This window comes from Alligator mississippiensis, chromosome 1 (assembly GCF_030867095.1).
Source record: "Alligator mississippiensis isolate rAllMis1 chromosome 1, rAllMis1, whole genome shotgun sequence".
Lineage (NCBI taxonomy): Eukaryota > Metazoa > Chordata > Crocodylia > Alligatoridae > Alligator > Alligator mississippiensis.
This window is the reverse complement of record NC_081824.1, coordinates 162,219,910-162,242,053: the sequence shown is the minus strand read 5'-3', so window position 1 is coordinate 162,242,053 and position 22,144 is coordinate 162,219,910. Positions and strand designations below refer to the sequence as shown.

At 41.8% G+C, this 22,144-nt stretch overlaps 1 protein-coding gene across 1 annotated transcript in view; it reads right to left on the bottom strand.

Annotated features, from left to right (window-relative positions):
* The window catches only part of CNST (consortin, connexin sorting protein), a 102,748-nt gene that overhangs the window by 19,220 nt on the left and 61,384 nt on the right, over positions 1-22,144 (bottom strand). Inside the window, exons 6-10 of the mRNA XM_006263145.4 lie at positions 15,008-15,094; positions 14,324-14,438; positions 11,252-11,273; positions 10,969-11,065; positions 3,310-4,211 (exon numbers count right to left, since the gene is read on the bottom strand). Of these exons, the coding sequence (XP_006263207.1) occupies positions 3,310-4,211; positions 10,969-11,065; positions 11,252-11,273; positions 14,324-14,438; positions 15,008-15,094 (1,223 nt within the window). The remainder of the gene's footprint in view (positions 1-3,309; positions 4,212-10,968; positions 11,066-11,251; positions 11,274-14,323; positions 14,439-15,007; positions 15,095-22,144) is intronic.

Below are 22,144 nucleotides of genomic sequence, written 5' to 3'. Positions count from 1 at the left end.
TTATTTAAATCACTGGGGGTGTCACTACCTCCACTTGTTACGTTATCAACTAGATGGACCCTTATCACATTAGTTTATAAATATGCTACCTACTTTGAAAGAATTGTTTTTTTACATTTCCTTTCCAACGAATCTGAGTTCTCCATTACTTTTGCTGAGAGTTACTCCATAACAAATTTTACTCAGATGAGGTTGATCTACATAGCCCTTTGTGACCCAGTGACAGGGAGCCAGAAGCCCCTGTCACTTCAAATAGAGACTGTGGCAGGCCAAGACTGTTGTGTGAGGCTGTAGCAGAGGAGCAAAGGCTTTCCATTAGACGAAGGAGCCAAGGGGCCTGGAGCCCGCAAAGGGTGTGGCTAGAGATGAGACCTGGGAGATCATGATCCTGAGACAGTAGACCTTGGGCAGAGGTACAGTAAAATAGGCCAAGACCAAAGGGCCTCAGCCCAGACAAGGTCCTAAGACTCAAAGCCTAACTCACCCCTGGCCTCTAGGGGCAGCCTCCCTATCCAATCACAACATCAAAGTATGGCAGGCGAGACAACAGGGTGGGACCCTGAGAGGCCAGAAGGGGACAAAAAAGAGGGAGGGTCCAGGCAGCCACCAGGGGGTGATTTGGCTGTCCCAGCACCGGACCTGCTACAGATCTGCTGTATTAAAAAGGTTTGTTTTTTTCATTTTTTTTCCATTGCCACTCTGGCACCTGTAAATTTTAAATGAACTTTAAAGTCATAAGCTGATGGAGAATAGGTTTAGGTTAGAGATCAGAAGGCAATATTTTACAATTAGGGTGGCCAAAATCTGGAACCAACTTCCCAGGGAAGTGGTCCTCGCCCCTACCTTGGGCAAATTCAAGAGGAGGTTGGATGATCACCTGTCTGGGGTCTTGTGAGCCCAGCATTCATTCCTGCCTGTGGCAGGGGGTCAGGCTAGATGATCTGTTCAGGTCCCTCCTGACCCTAGCTACTATGAAACTATGAAAGTCTTAATAACAACAATGATAGAAGAAAAGGTATTATGCTGGGTGCAAAAATAAGTTGGTGCTGTGACAAAATGTTATGGTACCAACTTATTTTTAACGCTGCTAAGAAAAAAAGAAAATAATAACAAAAATTACAAGTTAGAGGGTTGATTTCTCAGAGGTGCCGAGCATTTGTGGCACCTGCTGTCCACTACTGATGTTTTGGATGCTCAGTATTTCTGAGAGGAAAATTCCAAACCAGCATTAAGTAGTAAGATCAACTTGGGGACAAGGAAACAGAACACAGGTAGCTGTGCTGTTTGGCATTCACCCTGCTGTGCTGAGAGTTTACAAGCATTTCAGAATATGTAAGATCCTATCAATCCCACCTTATAAATCTTTTTGAGATTGATTCCTTTCCTCCATTTACGCCTGATGTATGCTACACAAACTCAGGTCTTCTGCTAAGGAGGGCTAGAAAAGACTCTCTTTGAAGCCAGCCACCATTACTCCTTATTTGGCCAGAAAGGCTGCTGTTGAATGAAGTAAGGTACTCTCCAGAAACTTAATAGTGCTGCCACAACATTTGCAAACCCTGGGAGCTGGACAGTTAGATTAGGCATCAAACAAGAATTCCCATAAAAGCTCTCTTACTAGTTCACTGCTTCTATGCCCCTGCACCCATGGTGAAGAATCTGGACTTAAACTTCAGCCTTTAAATTGCAGCCAGCATGCACAAAACAATTAACTGCTACAGAATTAACTTGTAACTCTTGTCTATAAAAAAAACCCAACCCTTGAGATGAGCCACTCAATATATTGAATTTCCAGGGCCCCCAGAACCCAATACCAAGAAGGTTTCCTGCATTTACATCTAGAGAGCTTGGGTTGGATTGTCAGTAAGGTATGTTCCCTTTGAGTCAAATTTCCTAAAGTTTGTAGACAAAGTTCTACATATGCAAATCAGTTAGTTTGACGTGTACAAATGCTGATGTTTCCACAACCCAGTTCCGATTCTGCAGATGGCTGGCTCACGTGTAATATTAAGACGTGTAGACGCTATTGGAACTGAAGGTCAGCAAACTAATTGAAGGCAGTTCTATCTTGATACCTGGTGTTTCCTGCCATCATGCAGAAGGGCATAGGAGTGTATGGAAACACAAAAGCAGGGTTTCTTTTGTCACTGGCAATTCCAGAGTCAGGAGCGAGGCCATACAGACATTCTCTTAGTCTCTCTATGCCTTAGCTTCCTGTCATTGAAAGGGGAAATAGTACCTCCCTACCCACAAAAAGTGTTGCTAAGATAAATGCATATAAAAACAAGAGACACTGAAACATTACATTACTACATGCCTTTCTTAAAGAACCTGGTTCCTGGGATTACAATTAACATAACACTCAGAGCTTTCATTAAAACAAGACTCCTGGTTGTAAAGAAAAGCTTGGAAACATGACCTGAAAATAAGAGAAATATAATAACCTACCAGTCTACTCTGTGCAAATATAGATCAAAAGGACAAGGGTAACACATTTTGCCTTTTATTTTTAAAAGGATTTAAAAAAGCATTTGATATTTAGAATTGTTTAACCTCACTGTGGACTAACTAGATGTGCAGAGTGATGGGTCCTTTGTCCAACCCTAGAGGATCCTAATTAACATCTGCTTTAACCACCAAATTGGTTGCAGTTAGAAAAATTAAAAGTAAATAAGTAAAATAGGTAGGTAAAGACTTTTTCAGTCAATAGTTTTCCCTTCTTATTTGACTGATTACATTTTCTTCGTAGTGAATATTTTGCCATCCAAAACATATGAACAGATTTTAAGTGCTGCACAATATATAATATTGGCAATTCTCCTCTCTCTCTTGCCTGTGGTAATGGGCAGGAGAAACAAGTTTTATGTTATGAATAAACATGGAAACCATTATTCAGTTAAAGGAAAATAATCTACATACATCAAGTTTAGTATGCAACATCCTGCTCTAAAATTATAAAGGAGTGAACCATGATTTCTCAGCATTCCTAATAGAATTCTCTGTGGTGAAAATAGAGAGAAAATATTCCAAGTCAATACACAATGAGTTTCAAAGGTGCTGAGTACCCAACAACAACTAGAGACTTTTAAGAAGCATTCCTGAGGTTGGATAAAAGGTTCTAATTCAGAAAGGAAGAAAAAGTGATCAAATAAATTAACAGATTTTTTTTTCATTTTAAGAAGAGGAGGTGCAGAATAGGAACATATATTTAACATTTACGTACGAATAGTGGTAAGTACAATCTCAATTATTAATTTCTGAGATCTTTAAATCTTTTTTTTTTTTAATTTGGTAGTTTTCAGTGTTTACCTCTGCAATCTCTATCCTTTTTGCGAGTTCATCAAGTGAAGAAAAGCTGTCTTCTGATAGACCCTCCAGGGAGCTGTAAGATGCTTGTCCTGGGGAAAGAGTTTCCAAGTCCTCTTGATTTTCTAAGTTTGCAAGCGATTCTTCAGTGTCTTTTATGCTACTCCGTAAATATCTGACAAAGAAATCCTCTGATTCTTCATTATTTACCTTTTCCTGCCCCTCTTCCTGCTCTGCTGTTTCTTGCCTTTCTTTGCATACTTTTGGATGTGCAGTACTTGTATGTTCAGGTACTTTATTACTTCCATAGCACGTGTTTTCACAAATGTTTGATGCAGTTCTATTCTGTGGGGATTTTCCACCATCATCTCCAGGCTGTCTCTGCTGCTGGTTTAATCCACTATTTCCTAGCTGGCCACTGGCAGTTTCTGTAGTGCCAGCACAGCTTTTTGACCTGAGTAAATGTCTGTCAGCTTGTATATTTTCATCTTTAGAAATCAAATCAGGAGGCATGTAATCAGCATCTGTTAAAACGAAGGTGTCTACCATTGGCTCACCAGAGTGTTCTACTCCAGGCTCCTCAGCTGTGTCTTCTATTTTTGCCACATCCTTAGAGAGCTGTGTTTCTCTCTGCTGCAAACTGTTGTTATCTTTACCGGCATCCCCAGATGATAAACAGTCAGAACAAGGCCTGCCCACTGTCCTTGTGGGCTGGGTGTGGGGCTCCAGTGTTGAATCAGCACTGCAGTGCTGCTCCTCCATGTGGTTCTCCCCTGCAGCTACTGGAAGACTCACTGCCTCTGTGAGCCTATCAGTTTTGCTTTCATACACGGAGCTCTCACTCATCTCTCTCTCTCTCTGGTGATTTTCTTTCTTTGGTCCAGTGCCAGGGCAAGTTTCAGTACCTAAATGCAATAGGAAGACACTTCCAGTATTTTAAAATGATTTAACACATCAGCACAGTGGGAAAAAGGTATACTGAGACTTGACAGCATTGTACACTACTACTATAAAATGAATTCTGATATAGGTGGTTCTACTCCAGTTAGAATAAAGCATCATAAATTAAACACACACTTCTAAGTTAAGCACATGCTTAAATTATTTGCTAAAAAGGGACTGGGTTAAAGTAAAGCATATATTTAACTGTTTTACTCAACAAGGGTCTAATTTCCTTCTCAAACATATTTCATACACAGAACTAAATGTATCCTGGGGGGAGGGGAAGAGATACAGTATCAGAATTACAGAAGAAAATTGTTTTCTGATGCCACTAGAAGGGGGTAACTAGGAGATAGTTTATTGCATATAATCCACCCTCATCACTGTAATATCTAGGTGCATTTTACTCTAGTTTAAAAAGACAGATATTACAGTACTTTCATAAATATCTTTTCCTTGAATATTTAACTTATTCATTAAATATTAAATAAAATATTTGATTACAGGTAACAACATTTACAGCACAAAAATGTTGCTTTTTTGATTCCTGTGCAGTTTGATGTTTAGAATTGTTTAACCTTATTGATGACCAGTATGATTTTTATATAAAAACAAATCCACTTTGAATTTAGCAAATTTTTCTACTCTTTTTTTTTTCAATCTAAGATACCAACAGAGAGCTTTCTAAAATGTATTTCAACTCTTCTAATCTTTATGTTAGAGAGAAGTAGAAAAACACTTTTACACAAATAATGTGAGTTCAAGAAGATCCAAATTTGTAAGCAACTTTGGTGAGGAAATAGTAGTAAGGTTTGTTTTCTTTTATAGGCAAGTAATTTACTAATGATACCTTTCTAACAGAGTAGGAATTTAAGATATAGCATGTTTTCAATGTCAAAAATATGATCAGAGATTGGCCTTAAGTGGAACCTCAGATCCAAACATCATCCCCCAGTTTGAGAGAGATGGAAGAGAGTATCTGGGATTCAAATGCCAAAACAAGGTCTATGTAAAAGAACTCCCAAGAGAAAGTAAAAAATTCTGCAGCATTCAATCTAAATTATCAGAGTGCTAAGATTGTGCTTTAGTTAGAGTTGAGATCTGAATCTGAGCCTAAATCTAAACAGGATCCAAACACTGCCTCCTTTGTCTATTTCTAAAAATTATGAGAAACAGTCATGTTTATACATCTTAAAACAAGAAAAGATTGTGTTAACAACTGCTGAACATCCTACTATTTTAGGAGTTAATGAAATACAAGCTAAAAATAGACGGTAAGATTAGAAATCATATGCAAAACCACACAATCTACTTCAAGATGAAGAAAAATCAGAACAATGTTAATAGATGAAAGGGAAGCAGAGAAGGTAACCCAAAAGGGATAATTAAGAAGAAATGGGTATGAGATAGGAATGGTTTTGAAAATTAAGCACAAAAGACTGCATAGGTCAGGGAATTTGTAATGGGATACTAAGCCCTCCATGCACAGGTCACCAGTTCAAATACAGCCCAGACTGTTAGTAATAGGATGTTGTAACCATCTGTCTATTTTTTCCAGCAGATACATCCACATTACAATAGGCATGTTTGCTGACAATCTGGAGAGCAATGCCAAAGATTAACTGATACGAAATTAAATTACCTAAGAGATTGCACTTTGAGGTTACGGTTGTAAGGAAGTGGGTGCATCTACATGACATACTACAGTGCAGTAGCAACAGGCTACTGTGCAATAGCTTGTTGCTATCGTGCAGTAGCGCTGCGAGGTACTAACTGTGCGGTGACATCACTGAGCAGTAGTAATGAGCTCATTGCTACTGTGCAGTAGCACTGGGGAAAAATGTGCAGCAACAGTACCAAGCAGTAATGCCATTTATGCATAAGCAAGTCCTAAATGACTGTACAGTAACAACTACACAGTCTGTCACATGTGTAGATGCGGCCACAGGCATGTCTATTTGGGAGGCTCATACTGTTCTTTGTGGCAAGTGTACCAGAGACAGGGGACTTTTAGTGTCTAGTGCTTGCCATGAATACCACATTTACCCAAATGCAGACAAGGTTTTTTTCCCCCATGGGGAAAAAAGCCCCCCAGCTTACATTCATATACAAGGAAACCTCATTAAATAGAGTGTCTATCATTGAACTGCTGCCAAACGCAGCACATGCTCAGTAATGGAAACCAACTATGAAACTGATTAAATGCTGCCAACACTGAGCATGAGGGCAGATTCGACCCCACCAGATTTATTTTCCCTGCTATAGCAGTGGCAGCAGGACAAATTACAGGCAAACCTCCCATAATTATATTCTATACTTAGAAAATCATAACAAATTTATAAATTTTCTATATAGAGAATCTAATTATTGAGGGGTCATATTCGGGGTCGTCTTGATATCTGAATAAATATGGGATTTCAAAAGCAACAAGAGGCTCAATGTTGAGTGCACAACTCAGGAAATCCTAAAGGGGATTATTTTTCAGAGGTGCTGAAGACCTGCTCTCTAACAACGGGGCCTACTTATCGTTTTTCACATTGCATGCCAAAACTGGGATGATTGGCTGGAATGATCTAGTTGGGGCTGGTCTTGCTTTGAGCAGGGGTTGGACTAGATGACCTCCTGAGGTCCCTTCCAACCCTAACTTCCTATGATTCTATAAAAAACCCAAAGCATCCAAAATTACAATTTGTTTAAATCGGCCTTACATGCCTCATTGGTTCTCACGATATGCCTTACCCATTTCATTCTCTGCATTCTGACCTTGTTCAAGACATCAGGTCTTTTGTAAACTATAAGCTACCTTGAGAATATTTATTACTCTAGTGGCTCATGGGAAGTCACAGTATTATCTTGTTCATTGTTGTTTGTTCAAGGCAGTTTGCTAAAGTGGTGCCTTGTGACATTCTGCCAGCTGAGGTTTTGCAAACAATTTTTTTCACCTAGGACCAGACCTTTACTAGGTTCAGGAATCTGGGAGTTGAATTGTTTCTCTTGCACCTCAAGGTAGACATTTATTTAAAGAGAGACTTAACAAAAGGCCGACATCATTGCAGAGCCACTGGCGGGAATATTTGAACGCTCGTGGCGCACAGGCCAAGTCCCGGAGGACTGGAAAAGGGCCAATGTGGTCCCCATTTTCAAGAAGGGGAGGAAGGAGGACCTGGGCAACTATAGGCCAGTCAGTCTCACCTCCATCCTTGGCAAAGTCTTTGAAAAAATTATCAAGGCTCACATTTGCGAGAGCCCGGCAGGACAAATTATGCTGAGGGGAAACCAGCACGGGTTCATGGCAGGCAGATCGTGCCTGACCAATCTAGTCTCTTTTTATGACCAGGTTACGAAATGCCTGGACACAGAAGGAGGGGTGGATGTCGTATACTTAGACTTCAGGAAGGCCTCTGATACGGTATCCCACCCCATACTGGTGAACAAGTTAAGAGGCTGTGACTTGGATGATTACACAGTCCGGTGGGTGGCGAATTGGCTAGAGGGTCGCACCCAGAGAGTTGTGGTGGATGGGTCGGTTTTGACCTGGAAGGGTGTGGGCAGTGGGGTCCCACAGGGCTCGGTCCTGGGACCGATACTCTTTAATGTCTTCATCAGCGACTTGGACGAGGGAGTGAAATGTACTCTGTCCAAGTTTGCAGATGACACAAAGCTATGGGGAGAAGTGGACACGCCGGAGGGCAGGGAACAGCTGCAAGCAGACCTGGACAGGTTAGACAAGTGGGCAGAAAACAAAAGAATGCAGTTCAACAAGGAGAAATGCAAAGTGCTGCACCTAGGGAGGAAAAATGTCCAGCACACCTACAGCCTAGGGAATGACCTGCTGGGTGGCATGGAAGTGGAAAGGGATCTTGGAGTCCTAGTGGACTCCAAGATGAACATGAGTCGGCAGTGTGACGAAGCCATCAGAAAAGCCAATGGCACTTTATCGTCCATCAGCAGATGCATGACGAATAGGTCCAAGGAGGTGATACTTCCCCTCTATCGGGCGCTGGTCAGACCGCAGTTGGAGTACTGCGTGCAATTCTGGGCACCGCAATTCAAGAGGGATCCGCATAACCTGGAGAGGGTCCAGAGAAGGGCCACTCATATGCTTAAGGGCCTGCAGACCAAGCCCTACGAGGAGAGACTAGAAAAACTGGACCTTTTCAGCCTCCGCAAGAGAAGGTTGAGAGGCGACCTTGTGGCTGCCTATAAGTTCATCACGGGGGCACAGAAGGGAATTGGTGAGTATTTATTCACTAAGGCGCCCCCAGGGGTTACAAGAAATAATGGCCACAAGCTAGCAGAGAGCAGATTTAGATTGGACATTAGGAAGAACTTCTTCACAGTTCGAGTGGCCAAGGTCTGGAACGGGCTCCCAAGGGAGGTGGTGCTCTCCCCTACCCTGGGGGTTTTCAAGAGGAGGTTAGATAAGCATCTAGATGGGGTCATCTAAACCCAGCACTCTTTCCCGCATATGCAGGGGGTCGGACTCGATGATCTATTGAGGTCCCTTCCGACCCTAACATCTATGAATCTATGAAAAGAGGGTTTTGGCTAGCTTCAGTTGCATTGAGAAAAGATTAAGACATGGGGCCAACTGCTGAAGGAATAAATAGATACAGTATATACCAACTCTGTGTGTATTTCTTACAATATTAGATTTACAGGCCCCAATTTACTTTGCTGGCAGAACCCAAAGTGCAGGATCCTGGCATCAAAAAATCTATTAGTGGGAGGGGGCAAAGCAGCATACCACTCACAACCTTTGTTAAGTAGTGGAGTTAAAGCCAATTCATCACATCCCCAGCAGTCTCACTGTGGCTGGAGTATTAATCTGCTTTTCCTAAGCAAAATCCCTAGGGGCAGATAAGGATAAATTCTCCTTGGGACCAACTATCGTCAGAGGTACAAATCTCATTCCCGTTTGTGTTGAACCTTCAATGACCGAGCCAATTGACACATTTTAGATCAGTGGGGACCAACTTTTTTTTTTGGAAGGTGTGCCACAAATTAGCCCTGCACCCTTAAAGAGTACCACTACAATCCCTTTCCTCTGCCCACTGGTTTCTGCTGTGTTCCCTGTCTGTTATGCTGTTCTTCTGGTTGCTCCCCTGTGCTCCCTGCCACATGTACTGTTCTTTCTGCTTCCTGCCCTATCTGCCACTGTGCCACCTGTTTTATCCCTTTTCTGCCACATGCCACATACAGAGGATGCCCACGCCACTTGGGGCACACATACTACAGGTTGGCCACCCATGTATTTTTTTTTAATGTTGCCACTGGGGTATAAAATGTTACCAGCAATATGTGACTAAGATTTTATGTATGTACACCCCCATTACAGGCAGCTAAATGTCATTTACTCTACGGCCATTTTCAAGCCACCCAGAGCTTGCTCGCTCACTCTCTCTTTCTTTTCCCTTCCCTCCCCTTACTGTCAGTCGCATTCCTCTAGAAGGCAATCAGATGAAGCTAATCAACAGTTTTTCCCAGACAGACTAAGAAAAATAGATGCCAGGGTGTTCTTTTGCTCTCTGATTTCTGAACCCTTTATGCTTACATACTTTGCTTTCAAGCTTCTGTTTGTAACAACTAGGACTAGAAACTTACTTTTTAAAATGGAAACAGATTCTCAAGTAATAGCCTGACTCCAGAAGCTGGGGCTTTAAGAAATACACCAAAGATTGCAAGATGCATGGCAAAAGCCTAACAGTTGGTTTCTACTCCATCTTTGTGAATAACCTTCAATGCCCCAGGTGGTGGTAGAAACAGTATTGAGAAAAAAAGATAACTGTCTGTTTGGTGGTGGTAGTAGTGGAAGGGGTTGAATGAAAGGAGGAAAGAAGAATTTTTGTGTGTGGAAAATCAATGGTTCCATGTCACTACTACCTCCTAGTGCCTGCACCCCCTACTTCTGCTATCTGCTTGGTGATTCCAATTACCACTGGAAAGAGAAAAAGATATATGTTTAGACCATTTTTAACTGTCACCATCTCCCTTGGAAAGGAATAAAAAATTTTCATGCACAACGGACAAAAATATGCTGGGGCTAAATCAGCTACAAACTCTCCCCCCCTCTGTTCCTGTATAATAACATTTTCTCGGAGGTGTTCAAACACAGCAGTGGTATTCTCAAGAAAGGAGAAGTTAAGAGGATACAGGTTACTGGTTAGCAACCTAAATGAATACGCCGAGTCATTTTCCTTCAAGATTCCAAGGAGGATTACTTTATTATTCTACACTGGGATGGAAAATGCAGCTTTGCTCTGAATTCGTACATTATACATCATAAAAAGAAATGGATCATTTAAATAATTAACTACATGTAATGGCTACAACTTAGAATATGTATAATAAGACTCTGTTAGCCTGATATTTTATATATGAGTGGATCTGGAATTTTCCTGAAAGGCTGATGCTAATATGAAGTGTTGTATACTACAAATACATTTTTACCTTATATAACCCATTTAAAAGTAACTTATGGTGGGTGAAGTAAGAGAGTAAGTATGAAGTATGTTAGTTAATATGAAGACTATTACAACTGTATGTTAGATAGAAATACTCAGTGAATATTAATCTATTATGAAAAATTACAGCATTTGCAAAAATTAATTCTTATTCTTTTGCAACTGTTACAATCCAATCCAAATACTGCAGCTTCTACCACAACAGCTGCACAATACTATCAGGAGTAAAAAACATATAAGTATGCAGCAAACACACCTGAATCGCAAGCAGCAGCACCTCTTTCCTGTAAATCTTCTGATTCCATTAACTGGACAAAACAACTGCCTCCCTCAGACTTTTCTGCTGTTATTAGCTGAAAAACAGAACAACAATTCCTGCAGCTATGGACTTAAACTCTAATTCTGCAATTATTTGAGAAGTCCACGCTGCACCCATTTTCCCAATTGCTCTACGAGAAGTATATACAAGTAAACTAACAATTTCTATTAAGATATTCTTTAATTGCAATAGCAATGTTAAGGTAAATATAATTTCTTACCTTGTGTGTGGAGGCAAGTGGCCTGCAGCAATAAAGAAAATAAGAATAAATTAACCACTCTTAGTAGCAATGTTCTTTACAACAAATCGCACCAAAACTATTGCTGAAACCATATAATACCTTTCGTGTGCTCTAATATTAGCATGGAACATTTCCAACTTAGAAACTTTATCTGAGCACTAACATAGTTTAAAGTACATAGTTGTATCATATGCTACCATCACTAAAAGGCCAATTATCACAGACTTTACTGCACCTAATTGAGAAGTCAGTTAAAATGAACTTTAAAATCATACTTTTATCTGAAAATGTATTACTGACTACCATTAAAAATAATAGGTACTGTAACTAAATGTATATACATACATATACATATTAACCCTCCCTGGATATTTATTTTGGCACAGATTTTTGTAGATCTCACTCATATACAAGTCCTACTGAATTTAGTGAGACCTAGACCTGGTACAGCACCTTATTGTGCAAAATCAATGTTTTCTGTTTGAGCCCTTTTACATAAAAATAATGGAACCAGAATTTTATTAACTGATTTAAAAAATGTAAAATCTGGTAGAGGGAAACTGCAGGTGGACAGTCCTTAAGAGTATTTGCTTCACTTAAAAAATTACTTTACATCTAACTTCACAGTATGCCTTTGCATATTTTTTGCATGAAAAGTAGAAATGAGCTATTCTTAAAAAAAAAAAGTGTCTGGTATGGGCCACGAGGAACATATAATAAATTATTTTTAGAAAATAGTCACACATCTATGCTTTCAATTGAAAAACAAATAGCTTGAGTATTCAAAAAGGAAAAACAAAGGAAAAAAATGCTTTAGATCATTGTCACCAGCTTCAATCCCTAGAAAACTATGGAACAATTATCAAAGGAAAGAATCTTTCAACAGCTAAAGAATTTTGAGATCAAAAACAACAACACAGGATTGTAAGAGGTAATGTCAACACACAATCCTAATTTTGGTCAAATTACATAATTAGTAGAAGTAAAGCGAGGACATGTGGAAGAAATTTCAAGGAAAAAAATTAGAACAAGCCGAGCATTCTAAGCCTATGTTATAGCTAGAAAATATGGGTTTAATCTTGCATGCAATAAGATATATTTAAAGGGGAATTTGGAGAGAGGAGTGTCACTATCTTCAAATCCTGGAGTAGTAAGCAAGCTGTCACTACAGTCATGAGGCTGTAGTTGCCTCTGTTGCATTAGCTGGGTTTCAGGTTTATGCTTCTCATTGGATCTGTATCAAGGGAACTCAGGCTATGAGCAACAAAATGTTTCTCCTGTCAGTCATACAAACTCAAACTGGCCTTTAATAGTCAAGCTGTGTTTTTCCTTTTTATACATCTTAACCCGTGAAAATTTCTGCATAGTGAATTATGCCTTCAATGATGTGAATGAGAGCAGAAAGAAGCAGGAGGCTCCATGTTCCTGCTTGATCAATACAAGCAAAAGTAGCTTTTGCATTTGCATCACTAGTCTGCCTTACGCTTGAGCAGAATGAAGCAAAATATCCTGTGTTTCAGTCACATTATACTAGCTCTTCATGATCTACAGTACCTGACTTTGGCTTCTAGAGTGAAGCTTTATAGAGTTTTACTAGTCAGTACCAGCACTGTAATGGCCTTGAATCAAGCTAAGAGCACCTCTTTGACATATGAGATACCACAGTTGAGATCTGTAGAGGTGTCTGAGCTGCAACTCTTGAGCATCAAAGAAAGGAAATACTCTCATTAGAAAAGGGTAGCCCCCAGTTTAACACAGCTCAAATATATTTATCTTCAGGTCAAAATGCAAGAGGTACACCATAAGATTTTTGAGGATGATATTTAGTGATGGTGGACCATTTATTTAAATTATATTTGTAATGCATGATTCATTTAATTTCTAACTTATTTATGGTGTGACTGCTGTTTCCCTTCTCTTTACAGATACTGGGTTTTAATCTCTCTAGCAAATGTGTGTCTTTACAAGGCAAGTAACAGCTGCTTCCTTGGTGGCGTTCAATCACATCAAATTGCTGTCAAGTTTCAGTAGGGCACTTGTCAACAAATGTTCTTCATCGTCTGCAGCAGCAACGTGAGTTGTAATGTCAGGCCCATCCATAAAAAGTGGCTGCTGTTGGTCAGTTTGGAACTCATTCAGCAGTACTCACTGACGACGGAGAAGGTCAAATCGAGAAGGTGAATTCTAGACTGGCAACAAGGAGCTTGTTTCTCATGGTTGTAAACTGTTCCACTTGTCAGCATGCTACCTTGGTACAACATGCTGTACCCCAGGGTAGTCTCAGCAATAAATGAACTGCAAGTGAGTTGAAAAGCTGTGTGTATAGTAGCAAATTAGGAGATGTAAAGGTGGAGTAGCAAATGTGGAGATGAAAAGGTGCTTAACACTGATAACCACAGCAGTGGAGACAAGATGGAGGAACACTGCTAATACAATGCACATAGTAGAATGTAACTGCAGATTAAAGAACTGTGTGTGGTGAACAACGCCAGACTGGCGCACAGTATTCTGCAACTGAGGAGCAGATGGCAGGTGAGGATATTTAGAGTGTGCGAGTGTAAGCACTCCACTTGAGCCAGGTAATTTATCCAGAAGGTTATTGGGTGTTTTAACTTCAGGAGCTGTTTTTTTTTAAGTGCTTATGAAAGGTCAAAGTTTGATACTAGATCTAGTGTTGCAACAACGAAAACCATATGTGGCTCACCCCAAGTTATGCTCATTCAGAGTTGCACTCAATTCATGGGCAGCGGAAGCACTGTGCAAGTGGAATGTATTTGTCATTGTTTTGGTGGCACTTGGTAGAAGATGCCACCTGCGGCAATATTTATCCAGCCTGGCCACGCCAGCACTCCAGATGGTATCTAGTTTGGAGAACGACTGAGCATGTGTATGGATGTTGTGTTGCAGCTGTTATGGTCCAATTGTGAACTCATTTTGATCCATTTGTGTCAGCCGGATACAATTTTTTTTTGAGGGGGGGAGGGAGGTGGGCATGGGGTGGGCAATTTCAAACTTAAAAGTAAGAAGCAACTATACTAGTACTATACTTACTCTTGATGTGATGTACAAAGTTTAGCAAGCTTTTCTAACTCTTCATTGCTAAGTCCTTTAGCTGAATTCCTCAGTGTTGTAACTGTCCTAGGCACAGCTGTTTTCCACTTCATTTCTAAATTAAACCACAAATATTTTTATTCAAAGTGTTACCAAATTTCCAGTTTTTTAGACAAACAATGGGAGCTAAACAGACTAACATGGAAAAACATGATCAAGTCTAATTTTGTTTTTATTAATAAAATAATCTATTCTATGAATGCCCTACGATCTTGAAGCACACATTAATTAAAAGGATATCATTATAACGAGGCAAGTTTTACTATTTTCAGTTTGAGAAACAAATTACTCTGGACTTACCAAAGACTATATGGACTAATGCCTTAAAGGCATCCAAAGTAAATACAAAACCTAACCATCATAGATCATTCAAAGTATGAAAAGTAACCTGGGTAAATAAAGAACAATCCCCCAAATGAGCCTTTTTTTCACAAAGAAGGCAAGAGAAAAATTTGAGGAAAGAAGAATTTTCTCATGATGTGCTCTAAAAGGCCCTGGTAAAAAAACTACTTTTGTTACCACAGGCTTGGCTGGAAATGTTTGTTCTGTTATTTAGGTTGGAGACATGAAAGCTTTGCACAAATGGTAATTTCTCTCCCTGGTTGCAGAACAGACTGTACTTACCCCATTGCTCCTGTATAAAAGAAAGATTTGCAAGTAGCTGTTCATGATATAGTCTTTCAAGCTGAATGAATTTCATTGCCTTCTCATCTGAATGCAAGGTTAAAGAGAAATTAACATCGACAGAGATGGACATGTTGAGATTTAGTTATAATTGACACTATATTCAAAGGATTAAATCTATAATTACATGGTTGAAACTTGATATGCAAATACCAAAATGGATGTGAGCATTTAAATGATTAGCACCTTGATTTCTGTATTATGAAGGAAAATATACTGAATAAACGAAATAAAAATAATAGAGCTGGAAAAAGTTCCTAAGAGAATCTACCACATTAACCTTTATTACATGGTTACTTCTTCCCAGATACACTGAGGATAATGTATTTAATTAGTTCTGGGTTGCCAAGGATATGTACACAATCTATTTCTACTTATTTCTGCTTAATAAAAACCCATCACCTTCACCAAAACATGTAAGATGAGAGCTATTACACTAAGAAAGAACCATCAAGAGATATTTAGGTTCTTTTTTTTTCCTGCCTAAATTTTAAACTCTTTAGATGAGGCTGAATTTACCCCAGTAAGCCCTAAGCACACTACAACAGTTTTAAAAATAATAATACAAGAGCACTGGAGACAATGAACCCTTTCCTGAATAACACATCTTCACCAAAAACTGTATATGGGGATAGACAGATATACCAATTGCATCAACACCAAAGGATACCAATATAAACTGTTGCAATATAACTTTTACTGCTGCATGATTCTATACAGCAAAACAGCTCTAAGTTTCATTCAAGGTCAAAGTCCGTTATTTAGCTAATTTATATTGCTACAAGCTCTGTAAATGTAACAGTTACAGCCAAACACTGGATGCATACTCTTCAGTGGCAGCTCCCCCTTCACTCTTAAAGCAGCTTAAAGGTTTGGTTGTTCATATTTTTTAACAAAACACAAGTGTGTAACTTTCAAACATTTTGATTTTCTTCTCAGGGCAGGAGTTGTTTCTAATTTACTATCTGTACCGCTGCAGTGGTGAAAAAAGCCAAAAGTAAAACTTTACCACATGGTCTATCTTTTGGGGGGGAAAAGAAGAGAAGGGAAAGAAAGGGAAATGAGAACAAAAGCAACAACAGCTATATTTATATTTATCTAGAAATACAATGTGGTTTCCTGAGCAACCATAAGTGTTGGCAAAATTTGACTCTTGTTTTCATAAGAGTGGTCAGCGCCAATGACATTAAAATTATATTACTTCAACTTAAAAAGGAGTTTCATAAGTTTTCAAACATCTTTAAGAAGGTGTTTGGGAAAACTGCATTAACTTTTTTCCTAATTTTCTGTGAAATATTTATTTGATTATTTTTATCTTTCTCCCTGTAATGTTCTTTTTTTCCTGCTCCATAGGGCCATCAATGTATTTGCAAGTACAAGTACAAGCTGTGCATCTTCTACTAATTCTTGTCCTGTGAAGCACTACCAAAATAGTAAATTTAGATATGCTATTTTAAGGCACTTTTAGCCAAGTGTTTAGACATCCTGCAACATATTGGAAATTAAAGCAGAGTGAATCAGTTTCTCAGTAAATATAGAGACAAAACATTATTCATACGAATCAACATGCTAGAGTAATCACTACAAAGACACAAATAGTACTTGTTATTACATATAGCATGACCTGTAAACAAACACAATTATTCCTGAACATGGATCAGGACAAATCTCCCAATTGGATCATAGGCAGGCACAAAAGGGAAACCAGCCCACCAACTGTTAGCACCAATTTAGTGACAGGACACTTGAAGGGGCTGGATGTGTTTTCAGCAGGCCTGGATGATCTTCATCCAAGGGTGCTGAAGGAATTGGCCAATGTCATAGCAGAGCTACTGGCACAGCTGTTTGAGCACTCTTGGTGCTCAGGTCAGGTCCCAGAGGACTGGAAAAGGGCTAACGTGGTCCCTATTTTCAAGAAGGGGAGGACGGAGAATCTGGGAAGCAGGGAAAACAATACTAAAGGGCAACCAGCACGGATTCATAGCAGGTAGATCCTGCCCGACTAACCTTGTTTCTTTTTATGACCAGGTCACAAAATGTTTAGATGCAGGAATCGAGGTAGATGTCATCTACTTAGATTTTAAGAAAGCCTTCGATATGGTATCTCATCCTATTCTCACAGATAAACTGAGTGGCTGCGACGTAGAATATATGGTCAATTGGCTTAGGGGTCGCATCCAGGGAGTGGTGGTAGATGGGTCGGTATCGACCTGTAAAAAATATCGGTAGTGGAGTCCCATAGGGCTTGGCTCTTGGACCTATGCTGTTCAATGTCTTCATCAGTGACTTGGATGAGGGTGTGGAAAGCACTCTGTCCATATTCACAGATGATACCAAATTATAAGGTAAAGTTAACACACTAGAGGGTAGGGAATGAATCCAGGTGGATCAGGACAGGGAAAGGTAAGCAGAACAGAACAGAATGCAGTTCAACAAGGACAAGTGCAAGGTGCTGCATCTAGGGAGAAGGAATCACCAGCACACTTACAGGCTGGGGGGATGACCTTTTCATTAGCACAGCAGTGGAAAAAGATCTTGGGAGTCATTGCTGACACCAAGATGAACATGATTTGTCAACGTGATGCAGCAATCAGTAAAGCTAACTGCACTTTATCGTACATTAGTAGGTGCATGACAAACAGGTCCAGGGAGGTGATACTTCTCCCTCTATGCAGCATTGGTCAGGCCGTGATTGGAGTACTGCATCCAGTTTTGGGTGCCACACTTCAAGAAGGATGTGGACAACTTTGAGAGGGTTCAGAGGAGGGCCACTCATATGATTAGAGGCCTGCAGGCAAAGCCCTATGAGGAGAGATTGAGGGCCCTGGATCTCTTCAGCCTCCACAAGAGAAGGCTAAGATGTGATCTTGTGGCTGCCTACAAATTCATTGGGGGGGCAGCAGCAAAGAATAAGAGATGCTCTTTTTACCAAGGCACCCCTTGGAGTAACTAGGAACAACTGCTACAAACTGATGGAGAGCAGATTTAGGTTAGACATCAGGAAGAACTTTATGGTAAGGGTTGCCAGAATATGAAATGGGCTTCCAAGGGAGGTGGTGCTCTCCCCTACCTTGGGGGTCTTTAAGAGGAGGCTAGATATGTACCTGACTGGGGTCATCTGACTCCAGCGCTCTTTCCTGCCCAGGGCAGGGGGTTGGACTCAATGATCTGCTAAGGTCCCTTTCGACCCAAACATCTATGAATGCTATGGAATTAATATTCCTTGCCCTTTATAAATCTGTCATTAAGGAAGAGACTATGGACTATAGCAATAGGCTTAACAGATCATGCCCACTGGTTTATTTAATCTGATATCTTATCTCCAGTGATTATCAATATACCTGTAATATTTTTCAGAGGAAGGATCAGAATTTCTATTAGGAATAATAATGCATTAATATATCACCAGATGCATTCTCTCCCAATCTCAACAAACTAACAGCAAGCACAAGTATAAAAACTGGTATCTCTTATACTAACTATAATAAATATTTATATTTTGAAATAATTTAAGTGCTTAATCCTGTTCTAAGTAACACTGGGCACATCTAAATGTGCAATTCATTCACAGCAATAAATTCCAGCACATATCGCACCAGTTTAGTGCTCCCAGGCACTGCATTTGAACATGTGCCTGGGACTGCAGCATGTTGCACCAGGTCAGAGCAGCCCTGGCTGGCAGAGGGCCTGAGGTGTCAGCTTGCCAGTCCGAGGCTGCTCCAACCCAGCTCAACATGCTATGGAAGGGCTGGCTAGGGCATGAGGGTGCTCAAGTATTGGGAGGATCAAAGGAAACACCACCTATGCCCCCACACCCTTTAGCCCCGCACCCAAATCCCTGTAGCGCCTCATGACCCGGCTGGGAGCACTCCGAGCCATGTCATTGGTGCCCACATGGATGAGGAGCATGGGATAGTGGTCAGTGGGCTGGAGGAGTTTAGGGATCTTCTCCGCAATGTCTCAGATGTGGGCTTCCGGGAAGCAGCAAACTTCCCGGGCTAAGGGGTCGGGGCGGCAGATTACCTCCTCAGTCCCCCTCAGGATGGAGTCTCCCACAACAAACACTTTGCGTTTGGTCTTAGGGAGAGCGGGGGCGGTAGCTACAGTGTCATCTGTGTTGCCTGTGGAAGCTGGCAACTCAGCAGGCTCTGCTGGGGCTGCAAGAGGTTCGTACCTGTTGCAAAGCTCCAGCGGGGCAGGGGCCTTGGTGCGGCGAGACTTGGGGCCCCTCGCCACCTTGGTCCAAGCCCTGGGCTGGACAGTAAGGGAGGTCCCCGAGTCCTCCCTTGTCCTGGAGGGAGACCGTGGTCTACCCTCTGCCTCCTGGGGGAGAAGGGCCTGGCAGTAGGAGTCTATCTCCTGCTCACAGTCCCTGATGGCGTACAGTCTCTGGACTGTGGCCTGGAGCTCCTCCAGCTGGTGCACCAGAGACCCCAGTAGGGAGTAGACCCCACAAGGGGAGGTGGCCATGCTCCTGGGCCCCAGAGCCTGAAAAAGCAACAGGCAGCCCCCGCAGCTGAGAGCCAGGGGCTCCATCTGCGTGGAGCCTGGAACCATAGTCTCTGTCTGCATGGAGCTCAGAACCACAGGCTCTGTCTGGGTGGCCGTCTCTGAGGTGCCAGATGGGGGGGGCCGCAGGCCCTGAGGGTAATTTGAAACTGCTGTACAGTCATCATGTAAAAGAGAATGGGTACCACCAGAAGGACTGAATTTCTTCCCATCTCAAAAAGGAATATTATCTAAAAAGAAAGTATAGAAAGTGGAACAAAAATTAGAGGCACAAAAGTATTTTTTTAATAGATGAGGTTAAAAGAGTAGAGACATTTAGGTGGAAACTCCATTAAGATACAATACATAAAATGATAAACAGTATAGGGAAAGTCCCATGTAGGCTTATAGTCACCATGTTTCATACTGGAAGAATGTTTTAATTGTAAGGTATGTTGTTTTGGGTTGTCATGGGAGACTTAAACTACCCAGACATCTCATGGAAGGAGCGCTCAGCCAAATCCGAGTGGTAGCAAAGCTCTCTCTCCTGTGTGGATGACCTCTATCCGACGCAAGAAGTCTATGGGCTGACAAGAGGTAAAGCGCTCCTTGACCTCGTACTGGCAACTGGGGATGACCTAATCAGCGGCCTAATGATCCAAGGGAAGCTGGGTGACAGTGACCATAAGTTGATCACCTTCACCATCTGCTGCAGAGCTGGCAAGTCAGTCAGTAATACAGAAGTCCTCGACTTCAGGAAAGCTGACTTTGACAAGCTAAGGAGGCTTGTCAGAGAGGCCCTAAAAGGCCACAACCCAATGGTGAGGGGAGTTCAGGACGAGTGGTTGCTCCTCAAGGGAGCAATCCTAGATGCGCAAGCAAAGTCCATCCCGTCTCGGAGGAAAGGCAGCAAAAGGTCACAGCAGCCCCCTTGTCTCTCCAGGGAACTGGCGGACCTCCTACGTCTTAAGAGGAAGACCTACAAAGGATGGAGGACTGGAACCACCACCAAGGAGGAATACTCTGCTCTGGTCTGGACCTGCAGAGAGCAAATCAGGAAAGCCAAGGCTGTGATGGAACTCAAGCTAGCTACAAATATCAAGGACAATAAAATGTCCTTTTTTAGATATGTGGGGAGTCAGAGGAAAAGCAAGGGCAACAGTGGACCCCTGCTAAACCAGATGGGGCAACTGACAACTGACTCCCAGGAAAAAGCAAACTTGCTAAATGGGTACTTTGTGTCAGTTTTTCACCAGTCCCATGGGACAGCCCTACCCACTATGGGTCAGGGAGGCCCAGGTGAGGGAGATTCCTCGCCCTCCATTGAAGTTGACCTCATGAAGGAACACCTTGACAGGCTGGATACCTTCAAGTCAGCCGGCCCTGATGGGTTACACCCAAGGGTACTCAGGGAGCTGGCGAGCATCATAGCTCAGCCTCTGGCACAGATCTTTGAGAACTCCTGGTGCTCTGGTGAAGTGCCCGATGATTGGAAGAGGGCCAATGTTGTGCCTATCTTCAAGAAAGGGAGGAAAGTAGATCTGACTAACTACAGGCCCATCAGCCTGACCTCTATCTTGGGGAAGGTTTTGGAAAAGATTATCAAAGAGGCCATCCTTAACAGACTAGCTGAAGGCAATATCCTGAGGGATACCCAGCATGGGTTTGTTGCGGGTAGGTCTTGCCTGACCAATCTCATTTCCTTTTATGACCAGGTGACATATCACCTGGACAAGGGGGAAGAGATTGACATTGTATATCTTGACTTTAAAAAAGCCTTCGATCTGGTATCCTATGATCACCTCTTGGCTAAATTGGCTAACTGAGGCCTCGACCTCACCACGATCCACTGGCTGGGGAATTGGCTCCACGGTAGGACCCAGAGAGTGGTGGTTGATGGGAGCCAATCATCTTGGTGCGCTGTGACCAGTGGGGTCCCTCAAGGCTCTGTCCTAGGGCCTATACTATTTAACATCTTCATCAATGATGCGGACATTGGAGTCAGAAGCGGACTGGCCAAGTTTGCTGATGACACCAAACTCTGGGGTAAAGCATCCACACCTGAGGACAGGAGGGTGATCCAGGCGGATCTCAACAGGCTCAGGAAATGGGCGGATGAGAGCCTGATGGTGTTCAACACCGAAAAATGCAAGGTTCTCCATCTTGGGAGGAAAAACCTGCAGCATGCTTATAGGCTCGGCAGCGTGATGCTGGTTAGCACTACAGATGAAAGGGACTTGGGGGTCAATGATTGACCACAAGATGAACATGAGCCTCCAGTGTGATGCTGCGGCTAGTAAAGTGAGCAAAATGCTGGATTGCATCCATAGATGCTTCTCAAGTAAATCCCAGGATGTCATTCTCCCGTTGTACTCGGCCTTGGTGAGGCTGCAGCTGGAGTACTGCATTCAGTTTTGGGTTCCACAATTCAAAAAGGATGTGGAGAAGCTTGAGAGGGTGCGGAGGAGAGCCACGCGCATGATCAGAGGTCAGGAAACCAGACCTTATGATAAGAGGCTGAGAGCCATGGGACTCTTCAGCCTGGAAAAGCGCAGGCTTAGGGGTGATCTGGTGGCCACCTATAAATTT